The sequence below is a fragment of the Leptodactylus fuscus genome, chromosome 5 (genome assembly GCF_031893055.1).
Source record: "Leptodactylus fuscus isolate aLepFus1 chromosome 5, aLepFus1.hap2, whole genome shotgun sequence".
Lineage (NCBI taxonomy): Eukaryota > Metazoa > Chordata > Amphibia > Anura > Leptodactylidae > Leptodactylus > Leptodactylus fuscus.
In genome coordinates, this window is record NC_134269.1 from 93,944,931 (window position 1) to 93,972,351 (window position 27,421).

A 27,421-nucleotide genomic window follows, 5' to 3' on the forward strand; every position below is an offset into this window, starting at 1 on the left:
TAAATAATTTAATTAATTAATTAAATCACAAAATGCTGCAACAGTTGCCTAATCCAGACTAATTTTTCAGGGGAGATATTGTTTGACAATCACAATAATTCTGAGAGATAGTCATGCTTCAATAGCAACATTTTTACTTTCATATGCATATACTATTAGCACATTCGGCACATAACTCATTCGGAAACTCAGAAAAATAATAGCCTGTACTGCAGTAGACAGCATAAGGATTTCTACTACAGATAGAGAGCTGTGGGTTGTGTTCCAGAAATCTTCAGATTTTACCAATCTCTTCTCATAAACTGTCTTGGTCCTGTGAGACCCCACCTCTGTTGCCCTGGTGATTTCTGCCCCCCCCTTTCCTGGACTCACCCCCTCTCCTTCCTATTATTTCCTCCTTGTGCTCTCCCCTTGTGTCTTTGTTTCTTTATTGTGTTATGCTTTGTCTCCTGATTGTTTTCATACTTGTTTTCATGCCCCCCCCCCCCCCCCAAAAAAAAAAAAAAAAAGCAACAAAAACAAACAAAAATAACCCAAAACGCATTGGCATAACTATGCATAAGAGACAGCGTAAGATAGAACATTGTTGACATGGGCATAGCACTTTAATATTAGTAAAACATTGGTTATTTCTATACTTCACCTGAAACATCATAGTAGTCTAAAGTTATTTTCTTTAGGTACGATACAATGTTAATGTCATAGGTCTTAACACAGGCTTCTGTTCCTAGTTGCTGTATGCTGAAAAGAAGGATGGTATTCTCTTGTTTCTCTTGCTGCTTAGTCAGTTCTAGGGTAACCTAGTTGGTGCAAACATTAAAGTGACAACTTACATAAAGAGTTCTTAATGCTTGCTTTATAAATTAACAAATTAGTATATTAAATATTCCATTACTACATTATTACTCTTTTTCTATACCTACTTCTTTTATTTCAAACTTGAGGAGAAGATCAGTGAGATCCCCCAGACTGGATTCTTCAGTTAGAGAGGATCTATCAGTTTCTTTGGTAATGTTCTTAATAGGTTTAGTTTTTACGGAGAATGATGTATCAGATGATGTATCAAAGAATTCTTCATCCGAGTCTAAATGAAAATAAACATGAGTAACATTTATTTTAACTTTAGATTTAGATTTTTTTTCCCCTAATACATTTTATACAATGTCATACAGTACACTACAGTATAACCCCACTAAACTCAGAGGTAACAACTTCACTATCAGCCCTTTACAGAAAGTCCTGAAAAAGATTCCTGGCATGGAAAAACTGTCAAGTTTGTGATCTATGTAACAAAATGCATAGTTAATTCACTTTGAAACCAACTTTAGACTGACTTACTGTTAATGTGTATGGGAGCAAAGTTTTAAAACATATAATATCAGCAAGGTCAATCTAATTGTTCTCAGAAAGTGGTATTTTTACTTTTCTGTCACATGTAATTTCAGAAGACGACAACAACAATGGTGGCCGAATAAATAGTAGTGCGCCAACATATTCCACGGCATTTTAAAAATCAAAGCATGAAAGAACAGACAATATCTGACATTACACTGTAGCAAAATATTTAAAATATCAAATAATAGGTCATAGGGACCTGCTCATGAGAGCTTACAATCAAGAATCAAGGATCCTGCCAACTTTTAATAAATAATGAATAAATGAAGCTGCATGGAGTAATTTCTAGATGGATGTAAGGAATAAAGTAGAAAGGTGAACTTGGGGTAAGGACACAGAAAAGTATGTTCAGGACTTTTCATTAATATTTCTACAGTCTGGTTTGCCTTTGCTCCGTTTTGACAATTCTTGACATTTTGAGACCTCACTATTTAGATCACCATGCTCTTAGCTGATCCAAGATCACCTACAATCCTCTTTATGTACAAGCTTTGCTATTGTACCATACAAAACAGATTGCCCTATATTTATAAACTTCTTTTTGCAGTCTCTTGATATTCTTTATCTTTTGGCTTTACCAAAAGACGAGCCCCAACACAAGAGTAATTCAGATATTGTTTGTGATTTCTTACTTCCTTTACTCTTCATTCCTTTTTCCTCTTCTCTGAAGTTTTTGTTTTCTTTGCAATTTTACTCTTTTCAATCTAATTGGGTTTAATTTTTAAGGTTTAATTTTCTACTTTGTTATCAGCAGTTGACAAGCTGTCCAGTCAATTATGTGACTCTTCGGATTTTGGGAAGTTTATAGTTTTTACTCTACTTCCTTTGGATTAAATTTATGCCACGTCCTTGTCCTTTTTTTTTTTGTCAGCAGCTGACAAGCAGGCAAGTCATTTTTGCTTTGTCTGTACTCTGGTTGATTTTGCACTAATAAGTTTAAAAAAGATCACACACAAGAAAAAAAACAAAACAAAAACAAAACACATATTTTTAGTAAAATATGACTTTCATACAAAAAAAAAAAAAAATTGTTCAGATTAAAAACAGTGATCTCACATGATATGACCACAAACTGCTTTTAGTGCCTTTGGCCTGTACCTGTTCTAAATCAATCTTATACAGCAGAAATTGTAATGCTCAGTACTGTGCCATCTATGTTTTTCTATTACAGATATTGAAAAACTATTTATCATCCTTCAGCCATTCAACTTCTTAGTATTATGTGCTAAGAAGCAAGAGTGAAATGAATTTACAACAGGACAAAGAACTCCTTCAAAAGAGGAAATGTCAAAATTGAACAGCTCTTCGTCAGAAAGGTTAAACAAAATGTGCAACCCTTTAATGAGCAAGACTTTCCATACGCTCATAAAGGATGTTTGAAGCATTGGCAGCTTTTCATGTATTCTCGATAGTGGTAAATAAGACAATAACCGGCTGTGAGTCATCTCATTTAAACCAGGCATTGAGATTAGTTCGGTTTACCTCTCACGTCACTTAGACATTACGGGTGCTATTACACGTGTTTTTAATCATGTTAATACATATACTCTCTTTCCTGCACCAACGATAAAGACCAAAATTGAAAAAAAAAAAAAAAAAAGTAAGAGACCTGTGTGGTTTCAAGAAACACGTGTTAATGCATGTAGAGCCACAGACATAGAGCAGCACCATAATGCAGATAGTTTTACAACTTGCTAAGAAATAATGAATTTAGAATTATGTCAGTAATTCTAGCCACTTTTTTTTCTTTTATTATTGTTTCTTTCAATAATATTTCTTTATGCAGGCTCTATTCTATTTCCTTTTTTGTTTTCCTTTATGTTTCTAGCTGAAAAAAAGTAAAGTGGTTAAACTACATGCAAAATGTTAGAACCCTGTCAGAAAATATGTTTAGCAGGCATCATTGTAAGGCAGATAAGTTTGTGTCATGATGTATGGAAAACGATTCTTCATTACACTCACCAGATGATGATTCTTGCTCCAAAAACAGCGACTTCTTAATATCTCTTTTGAACAGTTTTTCTGGTCTTCTTGTCAAAGCGGGGACAGAAGGAATCTGTGAAAGTTGGTAGAGGTCAGTCAACTAGGATTCTATTGACAGGGCATAAGACATGATCACAGTTTATTTGGTAATGAGCTATACTATATAGCAAAAGTTTGACTACCATCATGATTAGCATGAGGTTTAACTATAAATTTTTTAAGAGTGGTCCTATATGCTGACTGTTATAAGATATATAGAAAGATTTAAAAAAAAAAAAAAAAAAAAAAAAAAAAAAAAAAAATCAACATTTCAAACAAATATGGATAAGAATATTTGATTTAAACGAAGTCAGTGTAAGAAAGCCCACTGCTACAAAATCGAGAAACTTCATGGAGGAGTCTACACCAAAAATTAGTTGACAATTCTAAGAAAACTGATACAAGTTGTTTCTACCAAAAGGGGTCAATATGATAATCCACAGTCACAGAAGGAAAGTGCACGTATGTTTATTTTCATGTGATCCAATAAGTAATAGCTGAGTCGATTTTTTTTCTTTATACACAATCATGAAAAAAAAACAAAAAAACACATTATTCTAATTCTTAATTATCCATGTACATGACTTGTGTGTATATTAGAAAGTGTATGATATTTTAATAATGAACTTAAGTTATTTTCACTTTGAAAACATGCCAGTGCATGTCAATGAGACCCACAGCAATCTCTCCCTACCACTGTATTGGAGTGTCATGCCACATGGGTCAGAATAAGCACAGAAGTGGGTAAGAATACAGGTTTAGAGGGAGAAAAAAATGGCACAATGGTACTTCTAGGACTTGTACAGGCTAAAATTTTATTTTTGAGAGTGCCATCAGGAACTGTTGTCCGCTGCAAATTTCAAAGGGAGATATCAGGAATCCGCAATCGAAGGCTGGTTCATGTTGAATTTTAAGCTGATTTTGAGGCGAATTCTGCCATGTGAATTTGGCACCACATACAATATTAAGGAAGGTTAGTTATTGGCACTGTATTAACTATGACAGTTCTCACACCTCCTGTTATTTTAAGTTAAGCATATACAATTTCCTGTAAACACTGATGCAAGCCTCATAAGAGCATGGCTAGAACACAGACTTACCCTCCTCTCCTGTGCAGTTGGAGTACTAGTTGCCGACTGGGGAAGGGGAATACTGTTAACCAGTTCAAACACTCTTTGAACTTTGTAATCAGAGATCTTCATACGCAGTAATGGCAACTCTCCAGACACCTTAAACCTACAGACACAGAAATAAAGTGTAGTATAGTCATTTAATCATATATTTTATTTTTCCACTTAGGATAATCCTCCATGAGCCTTAAAAGGAGTTGTCTAGCAAATTTACAAATTTCTTTCAATTACTTATTGAAAAACTTACCCAAATTTAGTAATTTTCAATTTTGTCTGAAAACCTTAGTATTCATTGCAGTCACATGACTGGTCCTCTGAGGCCCCAAATGTTTCAGCATGCTGAGCCATTCACATATTGTAGCCAAGCCCCTTTTAGATGGAGCAGGGCTACACCTTTTATTCAGAAATTATTTATGTCCCTTCATCACCTATGTACATCCTGTTATTGCTCTATACCAGGGGTCCTCAAACTTTTTAAACAGTGGGCCGGAGGCAGAGCAAGTCGCACAGACATAGGGAGCGGTGCCCTCCAATAGGTAAAGTGAAGTGCGCTCCATGGCCTGGCCCGAGCTTCCCAGGAGCTTCATTATAAATGCACACCTGCCGGCGTTGTCAGCAGGGCCAGACAGAAGAGCCTGGTGGGCCGCAGTTTGAGGACCCTTGCTCTATACCAGTCTTTCTCAAAGTGGGCGATAACGCCCCCTTGTGGGCGCTGGAGGCCTATAGGGGGGCAGTAAAGGGCACAGAGAAGATTGGGGGGCGTTGAAGTGGTTTAGGGGGGCGATGGATAATTTAAAGGGGTGGTATCATAACAATGATTCTATCTATACTGCTTGTTAATGTGGATTTAAGACTTTTCCTAAATACACTGCTTCAGCAAAACTGCTTTGTTTGTCCACTATCTTACTTTATTCACTTCATTATGGACACTAGCACCTGGCCCCCTGCTCATTGCTGAGGGAGCCACATGACGTAGCTCCCTGCTGTGTGGGGGCTGAGTGTACGGAGCCAGCCTGTGTCTGTACCACACATACACATCACCTAGCTCCCTGCTGTGAGATAGAGGGGTGTGTGTGGAATAAGTGCTGCTTTCTTATATAAAGCATTCTAAATCCTACTGGGCTAAAGGACCTGGTCTCTCTGTTCACTAGGATAAAGCTTTATTATATAGAGCAAGCTGCTAGTGGGCAGAGGAGCCAGGTCCTTTAGGAAACTCCGTACAAGGTAAATCCAAGTCTACAGGACCTTTTGATGACATCACAGGCCCTTCAGTCATCCCATAGGATCACGCTATGTGGTGGGCGGAGCTACACACTAATTTTGGGGCAGGGCTAATTGACGCGAGCAAACAGGAAGAAAGAAGATTTTTAGGCAGCTTAGAAGGCAGATCAAGCTTCATGAGGCTACCCCTTTAAAATTGTTTTTTTGCTTTTAACACAAACTTTACCGCTCCTTTACGCTTAACGCGCGTTTCCTCGTGTAACGCCATCTAGGGGACTAGACAGTAACTATTTCCTGTCCAAAAGTTGTCAAACTGTACCATAGATGGCGGTAAGCTCCAATGCGAAGCGAGAAGTTTCTAGTCCATTTTCGAAAGTTTTTTTTGATAGCATTCCCATCATCGTATTTGTGTGAACGTGGATTTAGTGCTGTGGCAACGTTGCTAACTAAAGAGAGAAATCGGTTGCAGATTACCGAACGCGGTGACTTACGGCTGTTTTTGAGTAAATTCGAGCCTGATATTAACAAACTTGTTAAAAATCATCAAATTCATCCTTCACATTAGATTAGTTTTAAAATTAAAATTGAAATGTTTGTTTTAATAACATGAATAAAAGTTTTCCTAATATTACAAAATGTTGTTTTACATTACCCTCATCAGAAAGTCTTATTTTCACATGACTAACATAATTTAATTATTAACATAATGACTGCGATTGTGATTCTTAAGATGTAGCAAAGTAAAAAAAAATTGGGGGGGGGGGCGCTAGAAAATAATTAATTCTCGAAGTGGGCGGTAGACAAAATAAGTTTGAGAACCTCTGCTCTATACCCTCTGCAATGGATGGAGATTGCGGCAGTGGTGCCACTATGATCTAGCCCTGTGCTGTGATACTACATTGTAACAGAAGAGGGATAATAAAAACATTGGTGGCAGTGGTGAAAACATAAAATCATAGTGAAGCTATAGCAGCATCCCAGAATTCTTCTGCTTGGTTGATTAGTCTTTGTGCCACTGGATATGTTTTGTATGTCCTGTCTATATGTTCTAGGTTAAATTTATTGTTTTGCAGCTTTCACCTATTGAATTTCCCAGTTTGTTTCCCAACCATGAAGTCCCTTCACACTTGGTACAGCCATGGCCTATCACAGGCCACTGGGTGGGTCTGTCAGACTTTGGTCTCCAGCAAACCGTTCGGGCCTCAGTTCTTGTCTAGGTATAGTGTGTACTGGAGACAGGGTATGCTAGCTCTGTACTCTGAGACCCAATGGTTTCCATTCAGCCCTTACCTCAAGGCTACTTTAAGACAACCTGAGACAGGAAGGATTGCTGCCAATTATTTTGAGACAGTGCCAGGAGGAGAGGAGGAGTCCTGCCTCTCAGAAGGTGTTATCAGGAACCTGCCTAAAAAGGTAACCAGGCCCCACAAAGTACTATATTGCATAACAGCCCCCAGTATCATCTACCGGTTTGGATAAGTTCCTGAGAGAGTGTGAGTTATTGGAGTGTAGTGCATGACATTAAAGCCTTATCGCACCAGAGCATCCCTCAAGACCAAGTCTGGGCACACTGCACAGTGGGAGACTACAACCCCCACTGGGAACCTTTAGGTAAAGTTTAAAGAGGACCTTTCACCGATTTGGGCACAGGCAGTTCTATATACTGCTGGAAAGCTGACAGTGCGCTGAATTCAGCGCACAGTCTGTTTTCCCGATCTGCGCCCTGGGTAAAGAGCTATCGGTCCCGGTACCGTATCTCTTTACAGTCAGAAGGGCGTTCCTGACAGTGTCAGGAAATTCCTTCTCCACAGCAGCGCCTATCGCACTGTACAGTGTGAGTGGGGAGGGACTCCCCCTCCCTCTGCTCACATTGCTCGTCCATAGATGAGTATTATCAGGAGAGGAGGGAGGAGTTCCTCCCCGCTCACACAGCACAACGCGATAGGCACTGCTGTGAAGAAGGACGTACCTGACTGTCAGGAACGCCCTTCTGACTGTAAAGCGCTACAGTACCGGGACCGATGGCTCTTTACCCGGGGCACAGATCGGGAAAGCTGACTGTGCGCTGAATTCAGTGCACTGTCAGCTTTCCAGCAGTATATAGAACGCCTGTGCCCCGGACCATGAAAGGTCCTCTTTAACCTGTTTCACTGTATTACTGTCTCCCGAGTTGTTCAGGCCCTTCCAAACACCATCACATCGGCTAAGGATGAGAGGACCTCTCTACAACTGGAAGTGCTCCGGGGGAACTAATTACCGCCACCATCCAGTAGCACAACAGGCTCCCCTGGTCATTGTCTAGCCTACGATGTACACTGGGGAGATTGGTTGAGGGTACTATGCTTATCCATTATCCAATGCCACTACTACTCCCATCCTCCAGTTCACGCAATCTACTGCCACTATTGTCATGGCTTTGCCATGAATGGGTGCTCTGGCCTTTTGAAATTTGTGTTAAAGCAACGCACTTAATTCAACTGAATCAATCACAAAAAAGTTGCTGTTGCAATGGAAATCCATTGCGTCAGTGGTCCTCTTGTGATTGCTCCATTTGAATTTAGGGCCAAACCAGATGCTTTGGACTTAAATTCTAACGGCCAAAGCATTAATTAATAGGAAGGGGTTCATCTATAACAGGGGTGCTCACACTTTTTCAGCGTGTGAGCTACTTTATTAGCTGACCAAGGCAAAAGATCTACTACCCACCTTGTGGGCGGGGCCGGGGGTGGGCCTGTGGGCGGGATGGGCATTATGTGGGCAGGGTCCAGGCGGATCATGAGAGCAGGAGACAGCGGCGTTCTGTGGCTGCCCAGGCATCCTCAGTGTCTGCTTCTTCACATCGCAGGCTGAGAGTTATCTCTGGACACTGGCAGGCTGGGGCTGCAGCAGCCCCACCTGCCAGTGTCCAGAGATGACTCTCAGCCTGCACTGTGAACAAGCAGACACCGGGGATCCCTGCATCCCGCGATCGACCAATACGTCCTTTGCGATCGACCAGTAGATCGCGATCGACGTATTGGGCACCCCTGATCTATAACATAGAGAGAGAGATAGGTAGATAGATAGATATGTGTGTGTGTGTACTGTATATTGTTTACTGTCCATTGTCAACTGTGAAAAGCATGTGTTAATCTGCATGCATAAAAAGTTGTGTTGATTGTAAAAGCAAAAGATCAGATATCCTTTACCTAGGCATTCGACTATCACGCTCTACCATGGCTTTTGAAAGTTCCACCTCAATATCTAGAGGCTGCAAAATATGAAGAGACGAAGACTTCAGCCCTCTAGCAGTCTTCCAGTCCTGGCCTGTAGAAGAATAAAGATATGACAAAGCTGAGATAGCTAATGACAACAAAAACTACACAGAATAGGAATGATGGCTTTTTTCACCCCATAAAAAGTTGCAGGTCTACAGACTGGCAGCTACTCGTGTTGCAGTTCATCTCTACTGACTTGAATTGGGATGAATTTGCAACACCAGGAACAATCCATAGAGAGATGTTTAACATTAACATTGTTGATAAAAACAGAGAAACAAAAACTGCCCTGTTTCTAAGCATTCAATTGCCTTACCCTCTAATACTAAATTGAGACACCATAGCTGTGAGTAGGCAATAACAGCTAATAAAAGTTAATTTAGTCTTAACAGCTTTTTTTTAAAAAAAAACAAACAAACAAACACACACTGTCTATGAAGTCCTTTCTCCAAATTATTATACTGTATATACACTCTTCAACACTGAAATTGCAGCACCATGGAGGAAAAGTCTTGGAATTATGGAACGCAGATCATCTGAACCAATATGTAGGAAAGCCTTAGATGTGGATTCTTGTGGTGCCATGTTTGCAAATATGTCATTGAGTGGATATGGAAACATAGTTTTAGACCAGGTTTCCTTAAAAACAACTATCTACATGTCAGTGAGGCCAAGAATGAAGGACCTCAGAGTTTCTATCAGCTACTATGAAGCATATAATGTGATATGGAAGGATGGGGGGGGGGTAGATCTTATAGCACGGCCACAACATTCCAAAGTCATCTAGGAGTCATCTCCAGACAGCAATTTCCAAAATTCATGTGGCTGCTGAAAAACATATCTTGGAATGACTGTTAAAAGAGTCAGGTAAAGAAGGTGTGACAGTTAAGAAATACTATAAAATACCTGGTTTAGTGAACAGCATTTGTACTTTTTTGAGCTGAACATGATATTTATCATAGGCTTTATCCATCAGCTCCTCCAGAGATGATGAGCTACCAGCTGAGATTGATCCTTGGTTAACGCTATTAAGCTGAAAAATAAGGCAAAATGGTTAACTCAATAAAAGTTTTCCAAAGTATACTTGTAGTTATTCAATGATGAGTCAATACTCATTATACACTGTTTAACTTAAAACCTTAGGCCTCATGCACACAAGTGCCGTCCCCTCTTATGAGACCACATTCGGATTATAAGACGCACCCTCATTTTCCTCCCAAATTTTGGGGGGGGGGGGGGGGAGGTGTTTTATAGTCCAAAAAATACGGTAATATATGTCGTCATCTACATTTACCACAAGCCACAAAATATCCATTTTATGCTGTTATAACGATTTCACTTACAGTTTCTATGTTCAGAAATCATAGATACCGTTCTATAAATCAACTACAAAGGTTTAAGGCATGTCCATTTAACAATACTTCTGGAGTCTCTACTATGGAAAACATATACAAACCTTTTACCAAAGCATCCCAATGTCCACAAATAAGCAGGACTAGATTAAATTTTGTGCTCACATAACCTGTAAGCAAACCAGTAAGCGAGAAACAGACAAATAACCCTGTGTGTCTATATTTGGAATCTATACCTTCTAAATTTAGATCCAGATAAGGTTATTTCACTCCAGATGATCCACTAAGCATGTGTTATTGTTCAAGACAGGATTAGGTTATTTTTAGCAAACTAAGATTTTAATCACAAAACGTATAAGGAAAAGGTTTGTTTTTGTACAGTGTTAGCCAGTGGGTAGGAAATATAAAAACAAAAACTTGAGTCTTCAGTAGATGATACCTTCTTTAATGGCTAACTAATAATGATGACAGATTACAACGTTTTGAAGCTCTCGGCTTCTTCTTCAGGTATATCTAAAAACAATTTCTGAAGGCTGCATATTTATGTACAGAGGGACAAATAGGAATAGAAGGAGGGAGGGTGGAAGAAGGTTATTGGTTATTGTTACATACAAATAAACAATTCATCAGTTTGCAATGTTCTTATCAGATCACAGAGTGTCTTTTATGGCTGTTTCAGTTCATTGATTTCTGTAGGATGCCATGAACTGATGTGAGAGATTCATCCCTTTCTGGAGAGTGTTAAACAAGGTCATAAACTTGTACTCAAATCTGTCTCTCTTTCTTGAATTTAAAATTCCCTCTTAAAACCAAAATTTTCATATCATTGGTGATATTATGATCTTCATTGCTGAAATGTTTTGATACAGGAAGGTCCATTCTTTGTTCTCTAATTGTATGACTGTGTGAGTTAATCCGCATTCTAAGCTTCTGACCAGTCTCTCCAACATACAAATTTTCAGTGGAACATTTGGTGCATATTATTAAATACACTGCATTAGGTTTGTTACAGATGAACGTACCTGGGATTTTTATACTCCCTGCTAGAATTTGGTATCTCTATCTTGTCGGTGGTCAGTATGTGAAGGCAGGTTTTGCACCTTTTCTGTCCGCATGGAAATGTTCTTGTGTTCGTTGGAGGTGACAGTGAGCTGCTAGAAACCATATTCCTGAGGTTTGGTGGTTGTCTGTAGCACAGGAGAGGGAGGTCTGGAAATATGGATTTTAGACAGTCGTCTTTTTGCAGTAGTGGATGTAATTTGTGTGCGATTCCTCTTCAGCGTCTCCAGGTGTGGGTTATATGTGACGACCAGGGGCACCTGATTGTTTTCATGTTTGGTACTGTATTTTAATAACTCTGATCTTGGTACGCTCATGGCCCTGGTGATTTGTTTTTTCTATTCGTTGTAATTGGTCATCATTATTATTTAGACATTAAAAAATTTATCAACTACTGAAGACTCAAGTTTTTTGTTTTTATATTTAATCACAAAATGCAATCTCGATAGCAAAAAAGTCATATCATGAATCAAACATAGTAAGTTTAAAAAGTACAGTTGGACTTGCTGTTATATACCTGCAAACTACCAAAATCCACAATGATGAGGTCAGTCTTTTCATGATAGAAGCCAGACTTTGGGATCAACAGGAAAGATGGTTGCAGATTTATCTGTAAGTCAAGAACTTTCCGAGTTTCAATCATGTGTGAAAGCCCTAGAAAAAAACAAATTTAAAATGACCACTTTGGTAATGGCACTTAACCATATGCAATGTCTAAGAGAGAAAACAAATTCAGGGCTTTCATGTTTCTGCTATATGGAATAGTGTAGTAGACTGTATATTTGTGCTGAATGTATTTTTTATTTTTGCTTTTTAAACATGGAAACCCATACATGACAATGGCATCCCTTAAACATAAATTTATAAGGTTTCAATCCAGGAATCTTCACAATGTGTTTGCATAATAATTAATCGCTCAAAAAAAAAAAAAAAATTGGACGCATATTGAAAAATCTTATTTTTCAGCTAAAAGTCTTTGAGACATTATATTTGCCTCCTCTTGGTCTAAAATTAACTCAGGACTTTGTTCATCAAATACTCTGTCTCTGCTTGGAAATATGTTCATTCACGAGCAGTTAGACCAGGTATATTAGACTATTCTATGATCCCTATCTGAATATTTTCAATTTTGGTCCCATTTTTGAGTATGGAGAGCTGGTTTGCTAAAGGGCTGGTTAGTTTAAATTCAAAATAATATTCTTAAGGATTATGCCTCTCTGTCCAAAGAATTTGATCTGCCCAACAGTGATTTTTATAAATATCTAAAATTAGACATTGCATACAAACTTATGATTATTTCAAAGTAAGCTGTAACCCAGAAGTTATACTTTTTCTTAAACTACCTCATCGTGGTCTACGACCTATTTACTATTCTATTGATTCTCTTTCATCCTTTCAAAAGAGGAGTCATCATCCCCCAGGAAGAGTTGTGGAGGTTAAGTATAATGGAGTGGATAGGGAGTGGGGAAGTAGTAGTGACGATATGTTTCTGTAAATGGATTGTCACAGGATAACCAGAAAATGTCCCTGGGACAGTTACATGACCGCCCCAGAGATATGGGTAAATAGACATTCTTGATTAATTGTGTTATTTAGAAAGTAGTAGGAGGAGAGTGTTTAGCTTAGAGTAGGGATTTCCAGTCACCCTGCAGTTATATCACCTAGGGCCTGTGCCCAGACTTCTCATTTGAAGTAGCATAAGACAAACAAGGCTTATGGCTTTAACAGATCTCTGTCATCAGTAGAAGCCAGTCAAGCATATGGGGAAAGGGGGGTAACTGTCAGACAGGATATTACTCCTGACATCAGAAATCCGTAAGAAATCAACCTTCCTAGGTGGGAATGAAACAGTACAGCCCCTAGCGCAGGGATCAGCAACATTCGGTACTCAAGCTGATGTGAAACTACAACTCCCAACATGCTCCATTCACTTTCATGGGAGTTCCAACAGCAGCAGAGCAATTCAAGATGCTGGGAGTTGTAGTTTTATATCAGCTGAAGAGCTAATATACCCCTGCACTAGCGTATGAAGGAGGAGGATGGGTGCCCAGACTAAGGGACATCTGAATTAGATGGGACTCCAATTCAGTGGTGTGTCTAAATGAGCCAGGGCCCATCATTACACAAACTCTTGATACCAAGGAAGCTTCCAGTAGGACTATAACTTTCAAGGGTTTTTCAGCTATTTCTCCGTTAAAAAAAATGTTTTGCTCGTTTTCTCATTATTCTATGCCTTTTTTTTTTTATATATAAACATTGAAACCTTTGGTATTAAATCATTAAAGGGGTTGGCCACTTTCAGACAAATATTGACAAACAAATGTACAATAGAAAGATATACAATTTTCCAAAATACTTTCTGTATCAATTCCTCACAGTTTTCTAGATTTCAACTTGCTGTCATACATTCTGTTATTTCTAGTGCATAAAACTCTGACCATGGTCATGTGATTTATGGTTAATGGTCATGTGATGAGCACACAGGTGAACAGCTGATTACCAAGTAGATGTCTGATTACTGTGCTGTGACTGTAACGAGCAGCACCTGTGTGCTCATCACATGACCATGGACCGTAAATCACATGACCATGGTCAGACTTATCCTCTATAACAGGGGTAGGGAACGTACGGCTCTCCTGCTGTTGCAAAACTACAACTCCCAGCATGCACACTTGCTCTGCTGTTCTTGGAACCCATGGAAGTGAATGGAGCATGATGGGAGTTGTAGTTTCATGGCAGTAGGAGAGCCGAAGGTTCCCTACCACTTCTCTAGAAGTAACAGAATGAACAGCAAGCCGAAATCAGAAAACCATGAGGAATTGATACAGAAAGTATATTGGAAAATTGTATTTCTTTTTATTGTACATTTGTTTGTCAATATTGGTCTGAAAGTGGCCAACCCCTTTAAATTTAATAGTGATCCACATACACTTTACAAAACCATAGCAGTTTTAAAGTTTGTTTGCTGTCAGATGAACACATCTCTAACAATCAGTGAGTGGGGTTCCTAATATACCAATCAAGGTTAGTAGGTGGTGGCAGCATGCATCTGAAGTACTTAGACTGTATTGGGATGTGATTTACGTTCAGTTTGCAGCACGAGTGAACAATCAGAGCAAGATTGAGTGAGCAGAGAAAATTAACCCCTGAAAGCTGCACCCACACCACACGTTAGGACAGTCTGTATAGGACACTGAAGTACATAGTAAAATTGGCTGATCACTAACGCAATTGCAAGTTCAGTTATTGATTGAAAAAATTAATAAAAAATAAAAATCAGTGTGAACACCCTGTAAAAGAGCACCAACCATGTTTTAACCTTGAAATGGGCTAGTTAGAGCCCTGACACCAGGCCCCGTTATGGTGGAATTACATATGTTTTACTTGAGTTAATGCAAGTGCTATTTTTTTTTTTTAACATAAGGCACATAATGATAAATTAAGAATTAGAAAATTACCTGCAGCAGTTTTTTCTTTGATCTCTTCTAGTTTCATTAATGTTGCGGAAGTTAGCTGCTCTAAGTCCATTCCTTTGTGCGGCCGAAAAAAGTCTGCTAGAGCGTTTATTGTTGCCTGACATATGAAGAGAACACAAGAGAGACATAGTAACACTGGTCACTGAATGTCAAACTGGGCATACACATTCTGAAATATCATGTTAATCACTTACGTGGCAAAGAACAACCCTTTACATGTACCCTAACAGGGCATAGGGAAGAAAGAGAAGGTTATCTTTCTTCAAACTACCAACCCTACTACATTGTGAAAAGTCACCAATACTCATCAACTTCAATTATAAAAGCTACCTCCTGATCAGCATCTCATATAACTAATTATTTAACAGAGAAAGTCCATTCTGTTCAACCCCTTAATGAAAATGTGTGAACTTAAGAGTTTTCCAACAAACGTAACCATGTTTAATTATGTAGACAAAAAATTAATATTTTTTTACAAATTTATGTAACTTCGAGTTACATATTCATTAATCATTTTAACGATGTATTTTGCCTTGATCAGTTGCCAAGTAATACAACCTGCATTCATACTTTTAACCATTGCTGACTGACCAGCAGAAAAGACTGTCACCACTAAGATTGTTAAAGAAAATAATTTAAATTCAAACTTAATTATTTATGTTTGCAAAAATGTTTAACATTTGTCTCCAAATTTAAATATGGTTATTTACAAAGGAATACCCTTTTAATAAAATATATGACATATTATACACAACATAATCATCACTTCATGAGTACACAGACTCTTCAAAAGAAAAAAAAATTAGGTAAATAACAAAAGGATACTTTACTCCGCTTTAACATTGTGACACATACTGCATTTGACAGCTTAGAAAATAGAGTTACAGGACAGACTCTCATACTCTATTAATGTTTTAAGCAGAGATCCTTTAAAGAATATCTGATGGGTCACTAGATCCCTGGTAGTATACATTGGTAAAGGAGGAAATATAGAAGATCCAGGCCACTGGCCTACTCGCATATAGCCTAAAAGGCACCATATCAATAATAAGTACCATTGTTTGAGCATGCGAGGTTACATTAAATAGACAAATATATTTTATGAGTATGCCAAAATAAACAAACTTTCTCTATTTAAAAAAAAAAAAAAAAACTTGTTTGTTTGAGTATTCACATTCTGTCTCAATTTGTTCAACAAACGTCTTAATTGACCTTAGATCATATGGTTGGCGGGTAGAATAGGTTGTGGCCAAATTTGGCAAAAACAGCTTTTGGCTACTGAACAGACTGTATTAAACAGCTTTTAATGACCCCTCTTTCCCCAATGCATGTCAGGGACAGTATAATATTTAAGTTATGGGTATGTTCCATATAGGTTTTATCAATGTCTGATCCGGTTGCCAAGAATGCTGTATCTCTAAAGAAGCCCACAGACCATGGAACATATCTGCTTTATATCCCTGGCATTTTGAGCAATTAAACATCCTGTCAAGTCTGGTTTAAATGCAAATATGGCACTATGGATGGTATGAAAGAGTCTCTCTCTACACCTCAATTTTCATTAGTGTTTGCCAGTCTTTTAAAAAGTCTTTGGCATCCTCGACAGAGTCCTGCAGCTCTCTAGCCCAAGCGGCAAACATTTTTGTTGATGATGTAGAGATGAACTCATCTCGCAAAGTCCCTGGAAACATACAAATATTAGGGCATATCTGTCCCATCAGTAAGGTGTAAAATTCAAAGCTTTAAATCTATAAAAACTTACAGCATCGTAAATAATCTCCACAGGCTGGGACTGCACTATTAGGACCTGATCAGAAGAGCGGTCTTCAGGATTAGTTTCAAACTGGATCTTAAGGAGGGATGACTCGCTAGATCCAATCGTGCTTACTAGAGATGGAATGATATTTTGCTGTTTGAGTCCAGTTACATACCAGTGGTCCAGTTTTGCTTCTACTCTGAAATTTCAAAAACATAACCACCTAATGAATATAATATATAGCATACAATACGCACTTTTTAAAAAAGGAACATAATCCTGTGTACAACCTTTGCATTTAAAAACACGTTTTAAACTAAAAGCACGTAGGAATAGCCTTTATAAAGGCTATTCATCTTCTACCTTTATCTTTAAGGTCCGTGCCGTCACTTTTTGAATTTTTTTTTTCTCTTCTTCATTACGCTAATTGCGTTGTCATCCATTCACGCGCTGCCTCTCTCTTTTGCTCTGTCAGCCATTCTCCTCCTCCTCTTCTTACAAGAGACCACCGCAAAAGGGCCGACAGAACAGCCAACTGCGCATTTTGCAGTGGTCTCATGTAAGAAGAGGAGGAGAACGGCCAACGGAGCAGAAGATAGAGCCGACACTGGAATAGATGACAACGCTGTGCTGTGAGCATGGGGGGGGGGGGGGGCTGGACGCCCCCTGTGCTTTCTGAGCATAATTGCCATAATGAAGAAAAGAAGAAAAATTCAAAAACTGCAAAGCGGACCTTCAAGATAAAGGTAAGAGATTGTGAGGGGGTTAATTCCAGTTCCTAAAACTGTAACTTGAAAAATAGAGAAAAATAAGCTGACCACTAACCCTGAGCGTATAGCCAGGAGTAACAGATAAGATGCTTCCCAGTAACCCTGAGCCTTATATTTTGACTAAATGTGCTGATCTTTGTGTCTATGTGCGTATTAGAATATATCGAGTTAAAACCAGTTATTTACTGCCCCTCCGTACTACATGCTGGCGGATGTAAGTTACCATATTTGTACATCGCAATACGTGATGGCCATAACAAGACGCATAAAGTTCACAAGCTATGAAGTCAGTTCTAATCTCTTGTTTTGTCTGTCATCCACTAGCATGAAACCTGGAAGGTCATGGCATCCATTTCATCAGACTCTGCTACACACTAAAATGGATGACACGGACAACCATGTGTTAACTCATGTATTATTTATATACGTATTCATAGTTTGTAAACGCCCATTTTGTACTTTGACCAATGATCATTCATATTTCTATATGATGTAGTTTGTTATGCCTAAATTAGCATACAACGATTATTTCTCTATAAAAGCTAAGTAATATGTAATAAACTTTGGAACATCCTGATCACGATACTTGTGTGTCTGACTGTGTGTTCTCTGAGCAAGTGCTGTGACGTCACCAATACTCATATATTGATTAATTAGGACTACGGCAACATATCCAGAGCTGATTTGCTCCTAACAAGATGAATAGACTTTATAAAGGCTATACCTACGTGCTTTTATATTTTAAAATGTGTTTTTAATGATGGAATCTAATTAAACTTAAAATTAGAACAAGTGGTGATTTCAACAAATAAGACAATTTGTTTAGATACTCTTAATGTGTTCTTGTAGATTTTGTTTTCTCTACGTGTATATTAAAGGGCTTTATTAGTTCTTTAGAACTGATGGTTTATCATTGGGGGACTAGCAAAATAGTCAATCAGCAGTTTCCATAGCCACGATATCTAGCTCCACCACTACTCAAAGTACTATGTTGTGCTGCAAGGAGCAGTGGAAACAATGAATGTGGGGTGATGCCTTCTAAATAGCTCATTGGCAGGTGTTCAAAGCGCCCCAGTTTTAAAGAACTGTATAACATTTAAATAAATAGAAAAATTGAACCATACAGTCAGGCAAGTTGTGTACAAATTCGAAGAGAGTCTATACATTGCACATCACAAAATAGAACACAGCCGAGGGGGCACATTGATTAAAACTTCTGACACAGAGCTATGACATGCCAAAAGTCTCAGGACAAAATAGGTACCCCCTTAAGGAAACTTTTACATAAAAAAAAAAAAAAAAAAAAAAAAAAAATACAAGTCAACCACGTTTGCTCGAATGGCTACACTGACTGTACACATTTTAACCTATGCACATAGGTAATACAATGCAATACAGGCAAATCATTAAATATATATTACTGTACATTGGCTGAGCAGTTACTGTGCTTACCAAGGTTTTATTTAACACCCTAAGTACCAAAAACTGCTCCAGAAAACACTCCAAAAAACGCCTCAAGGTCCAAAAAAAACGCTTCCTAATTAGGACACCTTGTATGCTGTAGGTATATACGACAAAATAAATAAACATCCTAATTTTATTTAAAGGGTTGTTAGAGATGTGGCAAAAAAACAAACGTGTTTTTTTTTTTTTCATTTCATTACGTAGCAAAAAGTCTTACTTTTTTTCTGTAAAACGACAAGCGCTGCAGTACATAGCATATAACGGGTTAAATAGCAAGTATGCTTATGACTGATAATGGGGTAAGTCCATGGTAACAATAGTTCATGGTAGTCCCTCCCTTTAGGAATATCGGACGTGACAGGAGAATATTAAAATCTCTGCACTGTCAGCTGCACGTATTCTCCTATACAGTGGATAAAGTGGAGATGCAAATACTTGTACATTCACTTTAACCAGTCATCTCTCTAAATCTATGGCAGCTACAGACATAATATTGTCTTGTTGTAAAGCCAAGATTCAAAACTGTAGGTGGGTCAACACTTACTTATAGGGAACAATTTTGTCATTTCTGGGAGGTATTCATTGAGTACATCACATATTGGAAGTACTCAAGGACTCTCAATTGTTAAAAACAAATCACTTTCATCATTTTTATAATCTTCAGAAGACCTAGCTGTCAAACTTCCCATCAAAATGGATGAAAGCGTACTATGCTCTGCTTACTTAAACATCTGGACTTGTAAAATGGGTCAGAAATAAACATCTGCAAAAAAATAGTATTACACTGCCAGTAACCATAAATGAAATAACATTTATATTTTCAGACAATACCAAGTAACTCACTCACTTTATAGCCTGTGCTCCTGGTCTCTGGTAGACTTTAGTGCTAAGATCAACTATCTGAACCTTCAGTGTCTCTGGTGCATGGACATCTTCTCTGATAACTATAGATGTGCTGACTAGTTGGAAACTCAGAATATGAGCAACATACTGGATGAAAAAAAGAACACAGAATATTTAGCAACATTAAGATATTTAGAATGAAAGACAATAGTTTGTGATACTACTGTAAGTGAGCACTAAGAAGTATTAAAGCAGCTGCCTGTAGAAAGCAAACATTTTTGTGGATGCTTCATCTTACAACATTCTTCTTGACTTTTCTTTACAACTAAAGATTTAAAAGAATGTCACCAGGAAACAACCTAAATGTTTAAACAGGTTTTTAATGCTAAATGTATTTATTGGTGAGGTTTTTAATTTTCCAAATAAATATTTATATTAATAAAATAAAAAATCTTACATTTGCCACTGTCTAAAACACTGACTTTTTGTTTCCTATAAAAGGACCATAAGCCATAGGACAATAGTCTGGAGCACACCTTATTCATTTCTATGGGAGAGTTTTCTACACATTCTCTATAAAATCCTCTACGGTGACTGATTGATTCATAGGCTAGGTTCACACCTGTGCTCAGGTTTCTGTTTGCGGAACAATAACCTAATCCACATAAAAAAAAGCAGTTACCTTAGGAAATGCATGGAGCACCCGCTCTGTAAAACCCCAACCACAAGACTAATTTGTGAGTCCATAACTGTCCGTAATTGTGGATCCACAAAGTTTCAAGGTTAAATTTCTGGATTGGCACTTTGCGATAATTTAGTGGGTTTTGGGTTGCAGTTTCAGCACTTGGTCTCTAAAAGGTTTGCCATCAGTACTATCGGTTAAACAAAGTACAAGTATTCTGTATCATTATACACAAGATTGTGACAAGTGTCTTTTAATAGGAATTGATTTTATTTCCACATTTATTGCACTGCATTTGAAAGACAAACGCAATTTAAAATTTAAAATCATTTCTGCTTTTTTCACTTTAGACAGAGCAGGAAGTGCAAACAGTCATTTTTATTTTGTAACATATTGCAGCTGATTGTATTGAACTCAATGTTTCGTCTGCGAGAACCTTTAAAAATGCATTAAAGCAATACACTTACTGCTTTGGGCAAACAGAGATTGTGAGAACTTTCACTGTAACCTATTGCAGTAAAGAGTTTCTTCTTTTCCTCGGGAGTCATTAGGTCATCAATTTCTGAAACACATTACAGCACTCATTTATCATATGTAAAATATGGCAATTATAGTCTTAATAAATAATATTTAGTGGTCAGTGACTGGCTAAGTCACATGTTTGTGTATAGAAAGACCAGAAGTAAAGAGAATGGCAGAGAATCTGGAAGGTCTTGGAATAAAAAACAAAGGGCATTTCCTATAACTAATTCTTTAAAACTGAGTGATGGTCTTCACACATGTCACAGTGTCTATGCTACTGGTTTTCCAATAGATAAAAATTTATTGTTGATGCAAAACCACATGGCCATTTACTGTATAATAAGCAATTAGTGACAGACTAAAACAATTTAAAAGGAGGGTCTCCAAATTGTCTCCCAAATCATTAATAGTTTGGTATAGCGGACGTTAATAGGAGTGGAGAACATACATTTGAGGTCACAAACGGAAGAAGCTATGCAGATTTAATCATCTTTTTATGCCTACTGTGAGAATGTGACAGGCAGAGTGCTGGAGTCCAAATATATCAGCTCCAGGATTCTGACATGTGTGGTCCAGGGCGGATCTGGAGTAGGCCTCAGCCCATGTGAAGATCCTTGGCTCATTACTGGGCCAGAAAAAGGAGGTGTATGGTTCTGTCCTGTAACCCTGAGTCTGGTGAGACAATATTGCACTGGTTTTGTTTGTGTAGCTGGAAGTAATCCCCACGTATAGTTAGGTTATCAGTTCTATTCAGTTAGTTGCTGAAACTAGCAGATTTTTTTTTGCCTGAAGTTAAGGTTGTATTTTATATTGTTCATATTGTGCCTGAAGTCAAGGTTTTCCTGTTTTGTTTTTGTTTGTTTTTTCTAAATAAAGCAGTTTGCTGCATATTTTGTGTCTCTCTTGACTGTTTGGGTTCACACCACTGGTTCTACCGAGTTAACTTCCCCACACCACGTAAATAAGTCTCCAAATACTAAGGTGGACAGAGTTGCCTACAGAGGAGAGCCAAGTGATATGGCTCTCCTCTGGAATTATAGCCCAGGCCACCTCTTTAGTCAAGTTTAACTTCTGCTTTCATAACTTCTAAGATTTTATTTTATAGTAGCTTTATGAGACCTTGTATTTTGTGGGTGAATAAGATTTTTGATCAATTTTTTTTATTTTAAAGCAGTGAACAACAGAAAACCAATTCTGGCAGAATAAATAACATACTAATTTTAGGTTGTTACGGACGTGGTCATAGCAAATTTGTGTTTTTTATGATTTGACTGTATAATGACTTTGGTTCTGCAGTCAGCATTGATTGCAGTATACAAGGGTTTAAATGGCAAGTATGCTTTTGACTGATAATAGGGGGTGACGTCATGATCAAAAGTACATGGTATGCCCTCCCCTGCTGTTATCAGATGTGACAGGGACAAGAAAATAATAAAATCTCCTCTCCCTGCACTGTCAGCTCCATATTTTCTTCCATACACCGATTAAACTGAACTTTGGAGTGTATGCACCTCCACTTTAACCAGTGATCTCTCTAAATCTATGGGTGCTACAAACAAGATCTTGGTCTATAATGTATTATTGATAGTATCAGTCTTCGCATATTGGGAAGAGACACCTCCTCGGCCACAAAGTTCCTAGACCTGATGCAACTGCACTCTCAAGTTATGCCCCTGACACACACACATATGAAGTACTATTTTTTTCTATTTAAAAACAAAAACACAAAGAGCCTTTTTTATTTTAACCCCTACCCACCTTCCAAACCCCATAACTTTTATTTATCTTACAATCCTTAGTCATATGTGGGCTTAAAGATTGTCACTTTATAATGATGCCATTTATTATTTTGTAAACTCACCCACTAAGAAATTTACTTAGCCTCACCCTGCCTGAAAAATTGCTAATTGGGGTACCCAATATTCCTACTACCCTATGATAAGGCTCTCACATAGGGGGAATACAGGAGTGACTCCCTAAATGCTGATAACAGTGCTAAATATAATCTCTTAAATATAGAGGTTCCATAGGGCGACAAAGTGGTAACCCTAACAAGAGAGAAGTTCTTATACCTAATATCACCTTCTAACACATTCCACAGCTGTTATTACTATACAGCTATTCATCAGAGGTATCCAAATATAGTCTAAGAAGAGCCTTTGTTATTCCCCGCTCACCACCTCCGGCAATAATGTTCACGCACGTGTATATTTGTGTACGCACACACCTTAGAGTTGATTTCAACAACAATATTATCACCCTACCATGTTGAGTTATATTAGTTTTGTGCTGGGAGGATTTAGGAACTCATTTCCATGCAAAATTAAATGGGACCCCCTGTTATCTAGTAGCTATTCCGGTCACAGTATAGGAATACATATGGGAGTTTGGCCATTTATCATTTTTTAGGAGAGTTTGGCTATTTAACTATTTATACCAATAAAGTTTGTTAGTTTTATCGCCTGTTGTTGTATCACTCATTTCTAAATTACGGTCTCTTGAAAACTTAAGAACTGTGCAAATTCTGTTAAAAATTACTTTCAGGAACAGAAAGCTCTTCAGATTCTTCTTTCTTAGATGTTTCTTTTCTCCCCCAGAATCCTCCAAACCAGCCTCCAGTTTTCTTCTCTCCTGTCTGTGAAGTCTTCTTTGCCAGCACTTTTTGACCTGAGCGCACAACCTAGAAATACAGAAGCGGATTCATTAAACTGCCTACATGAAAAATCGTATTGTTTGACCATAGCAACCCATCACAACACAGCTTTAATTTTCTATCCTGGCTTTTAAAAAAAGAAAGGTGCACTGTGATGGGTTCCTACAAATTTGCAACCTTTGTCTTGTCATAGCAAAAGAGACATCCGCAAATGCAAAAAAAGTGGATGCGGTGAAGCTGTAAAAGTACCCAAGATAAAGGTAATTAAAAAAATAATAAGTCTGATCTCATACCATTCAAAAGTACTGTGATACTGCATAGAAAGGCATTTATAATTATTTGCCTGGGATACTGAACACATTGAGTGATAATTGCAGGTCTCCGTCATCCTGTCAGTCACAGAGATCATCTAAGCCACTTACTGTCCACTGTAAAACCCATAATTTCTGCAAGCGATACAGTGCTTAAAACTGCTGAGCTGAAGAAAACACCTATGTATTATACAAAATAAACATCCTTTGCCTTTAACTTCTGGCAGGTTTTGCATAGATTTTCAAAAAGACTGAAGGTGATGAAACACTAAGAACATAAGAATTTAAAAAAAATATATAGTGTATGTACAGTGACTATACTGCACTGTACTTATACAGACAAAAGTAAAGAGCCTCAATAAGAATACTGTAACATAAAAAGTTACCTCCGCCTGAGCTTGCTGCCTAGCTAGAATTACATTAAATACATCAAGGTGTTTTTCCATTGCCTAGAAGGGAAAAAAAAAAAAGTGACAAAATCTTAGTGGTAAAGTTAAAACCATTTCTATTATATACATATATATCACACACACACACACACACACACACTACCGGTAAATAGGTTTTGCACAGCTATAAAGAGTTTTCATCACCATCTTAGTGGTGATAATCTTTTGTCTTGATCGATCGCCAATTGATAGGACCATAAATATAGGAACTTTATATAGTCAGGCACTTATCAGAAACCCAATAATGTCTTCCTTATGGTGTCCATGTTGTCATCTCATCCATGTACAGTGCCTGCCTGGAGTCTCACAGTTCAAGGTCTCCTGTCTACTCTCTATAACCACAGGATGGACACCAGCACTTTAAATGAACTATTTGGACTATATCAAAGTGCGGATTCTTTTAAATCAAGCATTACGCCATGTGGTTTTCTTGCAGTCCTTCTTCCCACATTTCCATTTGATGCCTGGCCTGGCCGATCTAGATCCTGCTGTTTGTGAATACCCAATGACCTCAACGGTGGTCGTGCTTTGTACACAACCTGTTCAGGTGAGAAGATTACTACCTTCTTAATCACCTTTGTCGATATTAACAATAATACACTATGTACTGCTTGTATAAGGACAAAATCACATATTCTGTCAAAGACTGACTCCTTTTGACCTGCATTGATGGATTGACCTTCTTTTCATACAAGAAACACTGGGGTATCATTATTATGCAACATAAAAGGACCTACTCCTAAAAAACAGCTGAATAGTCTTTAGCTGCAGTACATAAGTTGAGCACCACCGCGATATACTGTACATTGCCAAAATAATCACTATAGGTTGTTAACAGAAAGAGGCAGTGATGGGAAGAAAAAAAATAGAACTTCAAAGTTTTATGGTTATTATTTCTGACCACTGCATCTTTATTATGCATTTTTACGCTAGATTCACACTAGTGTTTGACTCTCTATTGAGCAAGTCCGCTTAAAAATCAGTTGCAGGCACCCACGGACCCCTTAAACTACGGTATAATGGGATCTGCCGGGTTTCCACCAGAGACGCCAACGCAGATGTGAACCCAGCCTAAGCCAGTTTTCTGACATACAAAGCGTCAGAGGTCCCTTTTTTCTTTTTTTTTACTTGGGGGGGGTGCAAGTTTTTTGTTTTTTTTTTGTGCAACCCTTTCCACTTTTCCAAAAAGAGCTATGAAAAGGCGTAAATTTTCCTCCATACACACAGCCTGGTGGAACGTGTGCCTCATTTATTGCAACGTAAGTTTATGAAGACTGGTGTTGATAACGCTATTCTTCATAAATCTCCCCCACTCTGTCTGTTACAGTAACAATGTTCTAGTGCTCTCAGTAAGCTACTCAAAAACAATATACTACACATGGACAATTTTTTACAGCAGTGCTTCTTTAACATAAAAATTATAATACACTTTAACTAGGCAATCATGTCCACTCTTCCAGGCACCATTCCCATCTTAATCACCTGTATTTGCTTTGTTATTTCTTCAGGAACCTTTGTTTGGGTGAGTTTGGCTTTGTATACATTTTTATAGCATTTTAGGTCTTCCCTGTGTTGTAAAATGGTACTCCATGACCACATCCTCCTCCTTCTCCTAACATGAATTTCTAAGATGCTGGTAATGGCATATTTCCACCTGCACAGAAAAAAAATGACAAGACAAGAAACAACTTGGTGAATATTGGTTAAATTACTACATTTTGTTTTTTCTAAATGTTATCTTTCCAATCTTATGAGAGATTTTTGGTGTTAATCACTGTGTATATAAAAAGTTCTATAACTTTATATATTAAGATAGGGTTTAGCATGTGCTTTATTCTAAAACCAGTTTTACTAAAAGCAACATTGCCATTACAACAAATTTATGAAAATGTTGCACGACACAAATCTGTTCCATCATTAAGTTTAGAGAGATTTCTTCAACTTCATCTTCTGGAGAACGTTTTAAAGTGTCATAATCCATAAATTGTTTTACATGCTCAAAGGAGTTTTCTGGGCAAAAATTATTTTTTTCAAAAAAGGTGTGTTAGGTCTGCCATTAGTCTGCTAGGTCTGTTGTGTGCCATTAATAGGTTAATAAGCAGTGCTTTTGGTTATTTATGGGTTCCTCTGTGAGCTCCTGGCATCTTCTGCATTTGTTCACATGAGTAACTTCCTATTCTGTGTTTTCCTACAACTACCATGCCTTGGGTTTCACTCAGGGCTGACTGACACCACTTTCCTGTCTCTCACATCCCCCTTCCTGTTTCCCCATCCTGCCTGGCCATTATTAGCCCTTCCTGACTAACTCAACCCCCACCACATCACACTTACCATGTGCAGTGGAGAATGGGGGTTGAATTAATTAGATGACGTTCTGTTTCCGGAAAGAGAACTACAAGTTTCCCTTAATGACACCGAAAAATTGGAAAATGTGACTGGGATGGTCACATGATCGCCCCAGCAATTTAGGTAAAGATTTTTGGATCAATGAGTAATTTAGAAGATAGAAGATGAGAATGTTTAGATTAATTTTTCAATTTATCCCAGACAATCCCTGCAAGTCTGCAAACCTGTACACAGCCAGTCCTGCAGTGAGAAGTCAATACAATTGAATCAAGTCTAGGAAAGGATCTGAGATCTAAATGCCTCAGCAGCAGCTCAAATCTCTCTGGTAGCTTTCTACAATGGATACAGACTATATTTACCTCAGAGCACGTCCCAGATTTATTTATATCCACACTGAGCTAGAAGCAGGATTAGGTCTTTATACACTACATTCTGGGGATGTGCTGGAAAGGCTCACAACAATTGTATACATTGATTTTAACTAACCTGATGAAAGCTATCTTTTTACCCTACAGCAAGGAGACGTGTGTGAAACACATAATATATATATATATTAACTATACCCGCGACTTCGTCCGCGAACCCTCCTTCCTTGCGCGAACCATGTGCAGCACGGCCCATTGGCCCCCCCCCACGGCCCTTTTCTTGTGGCGACCACGGTCCCCTCCCACGCCCTCGTGTGGAGGGACCCCACATCCCTGCTGCTCTGGCCC

General features: G+C 38.1%; 1 protein-coding gene across 2 annotated transcripts in view; it reads right to left on the minus strand.

Annotated features, from left to right (window-relative positions):
* VPS13C (vacuolar protein sorting 13 homolog C) overlaps positions 1-27,421 on the minus strand; it is a 215,256-nt gene that overhangs the window by 130,730 nt on the left and 57,105 nt on the right. For both annotated transcript variants that reach the window (XM_075273791.1, XM_075273790.1), the window contains 14 exons: positions 25,845-26,016; positions 24,300-24,362; positions 23,488-23,629; positions 20,895-20,989; positions 19,750-19,892; positions 16,675-16,867; positions 14,895-15,009; positions 11,954-12,090; positions 9,932-10,058; positions 8,957-9,074; positions 4,518-4,653; positions 3,358-3,451; positions 924-1,084; positions 644-800 (listed from right to left, as the gene is read on the minus strand). In XM_075273791.1, coding sequence (XP_075129892.1) covers positions 644-800; positions 924-1,084; positions 3,358-3,451; positions 4,518-4,653; positions 8,957-9,074; positions 9,932-10,058; positions 11,954-12,090; positions 14,895-15,009; positions 16,675-16,867; positions 19,750-19,892; positions 20,895-20,989; positions 23,488-23,629; positions 24,300-24,362; positions 25,845-26,016 — 1,853 coding nt within the window. The remainder of the gene's footprint in view (positions 1-643; positions 801-923; positions 1,085-3,357; positions 3,452-4,517; positions 4,654-8,956; positions 9,075-9,931; positions 10,059-11,953; positions 12,091-14,894; positions 15,010-16,674; positions 16,868-19,749; positions 19,893-20,894; positions 20,990-23,487; positions 23,630-24,299; positions 24,363-25,844; positions 26,017-27,421) is intronic.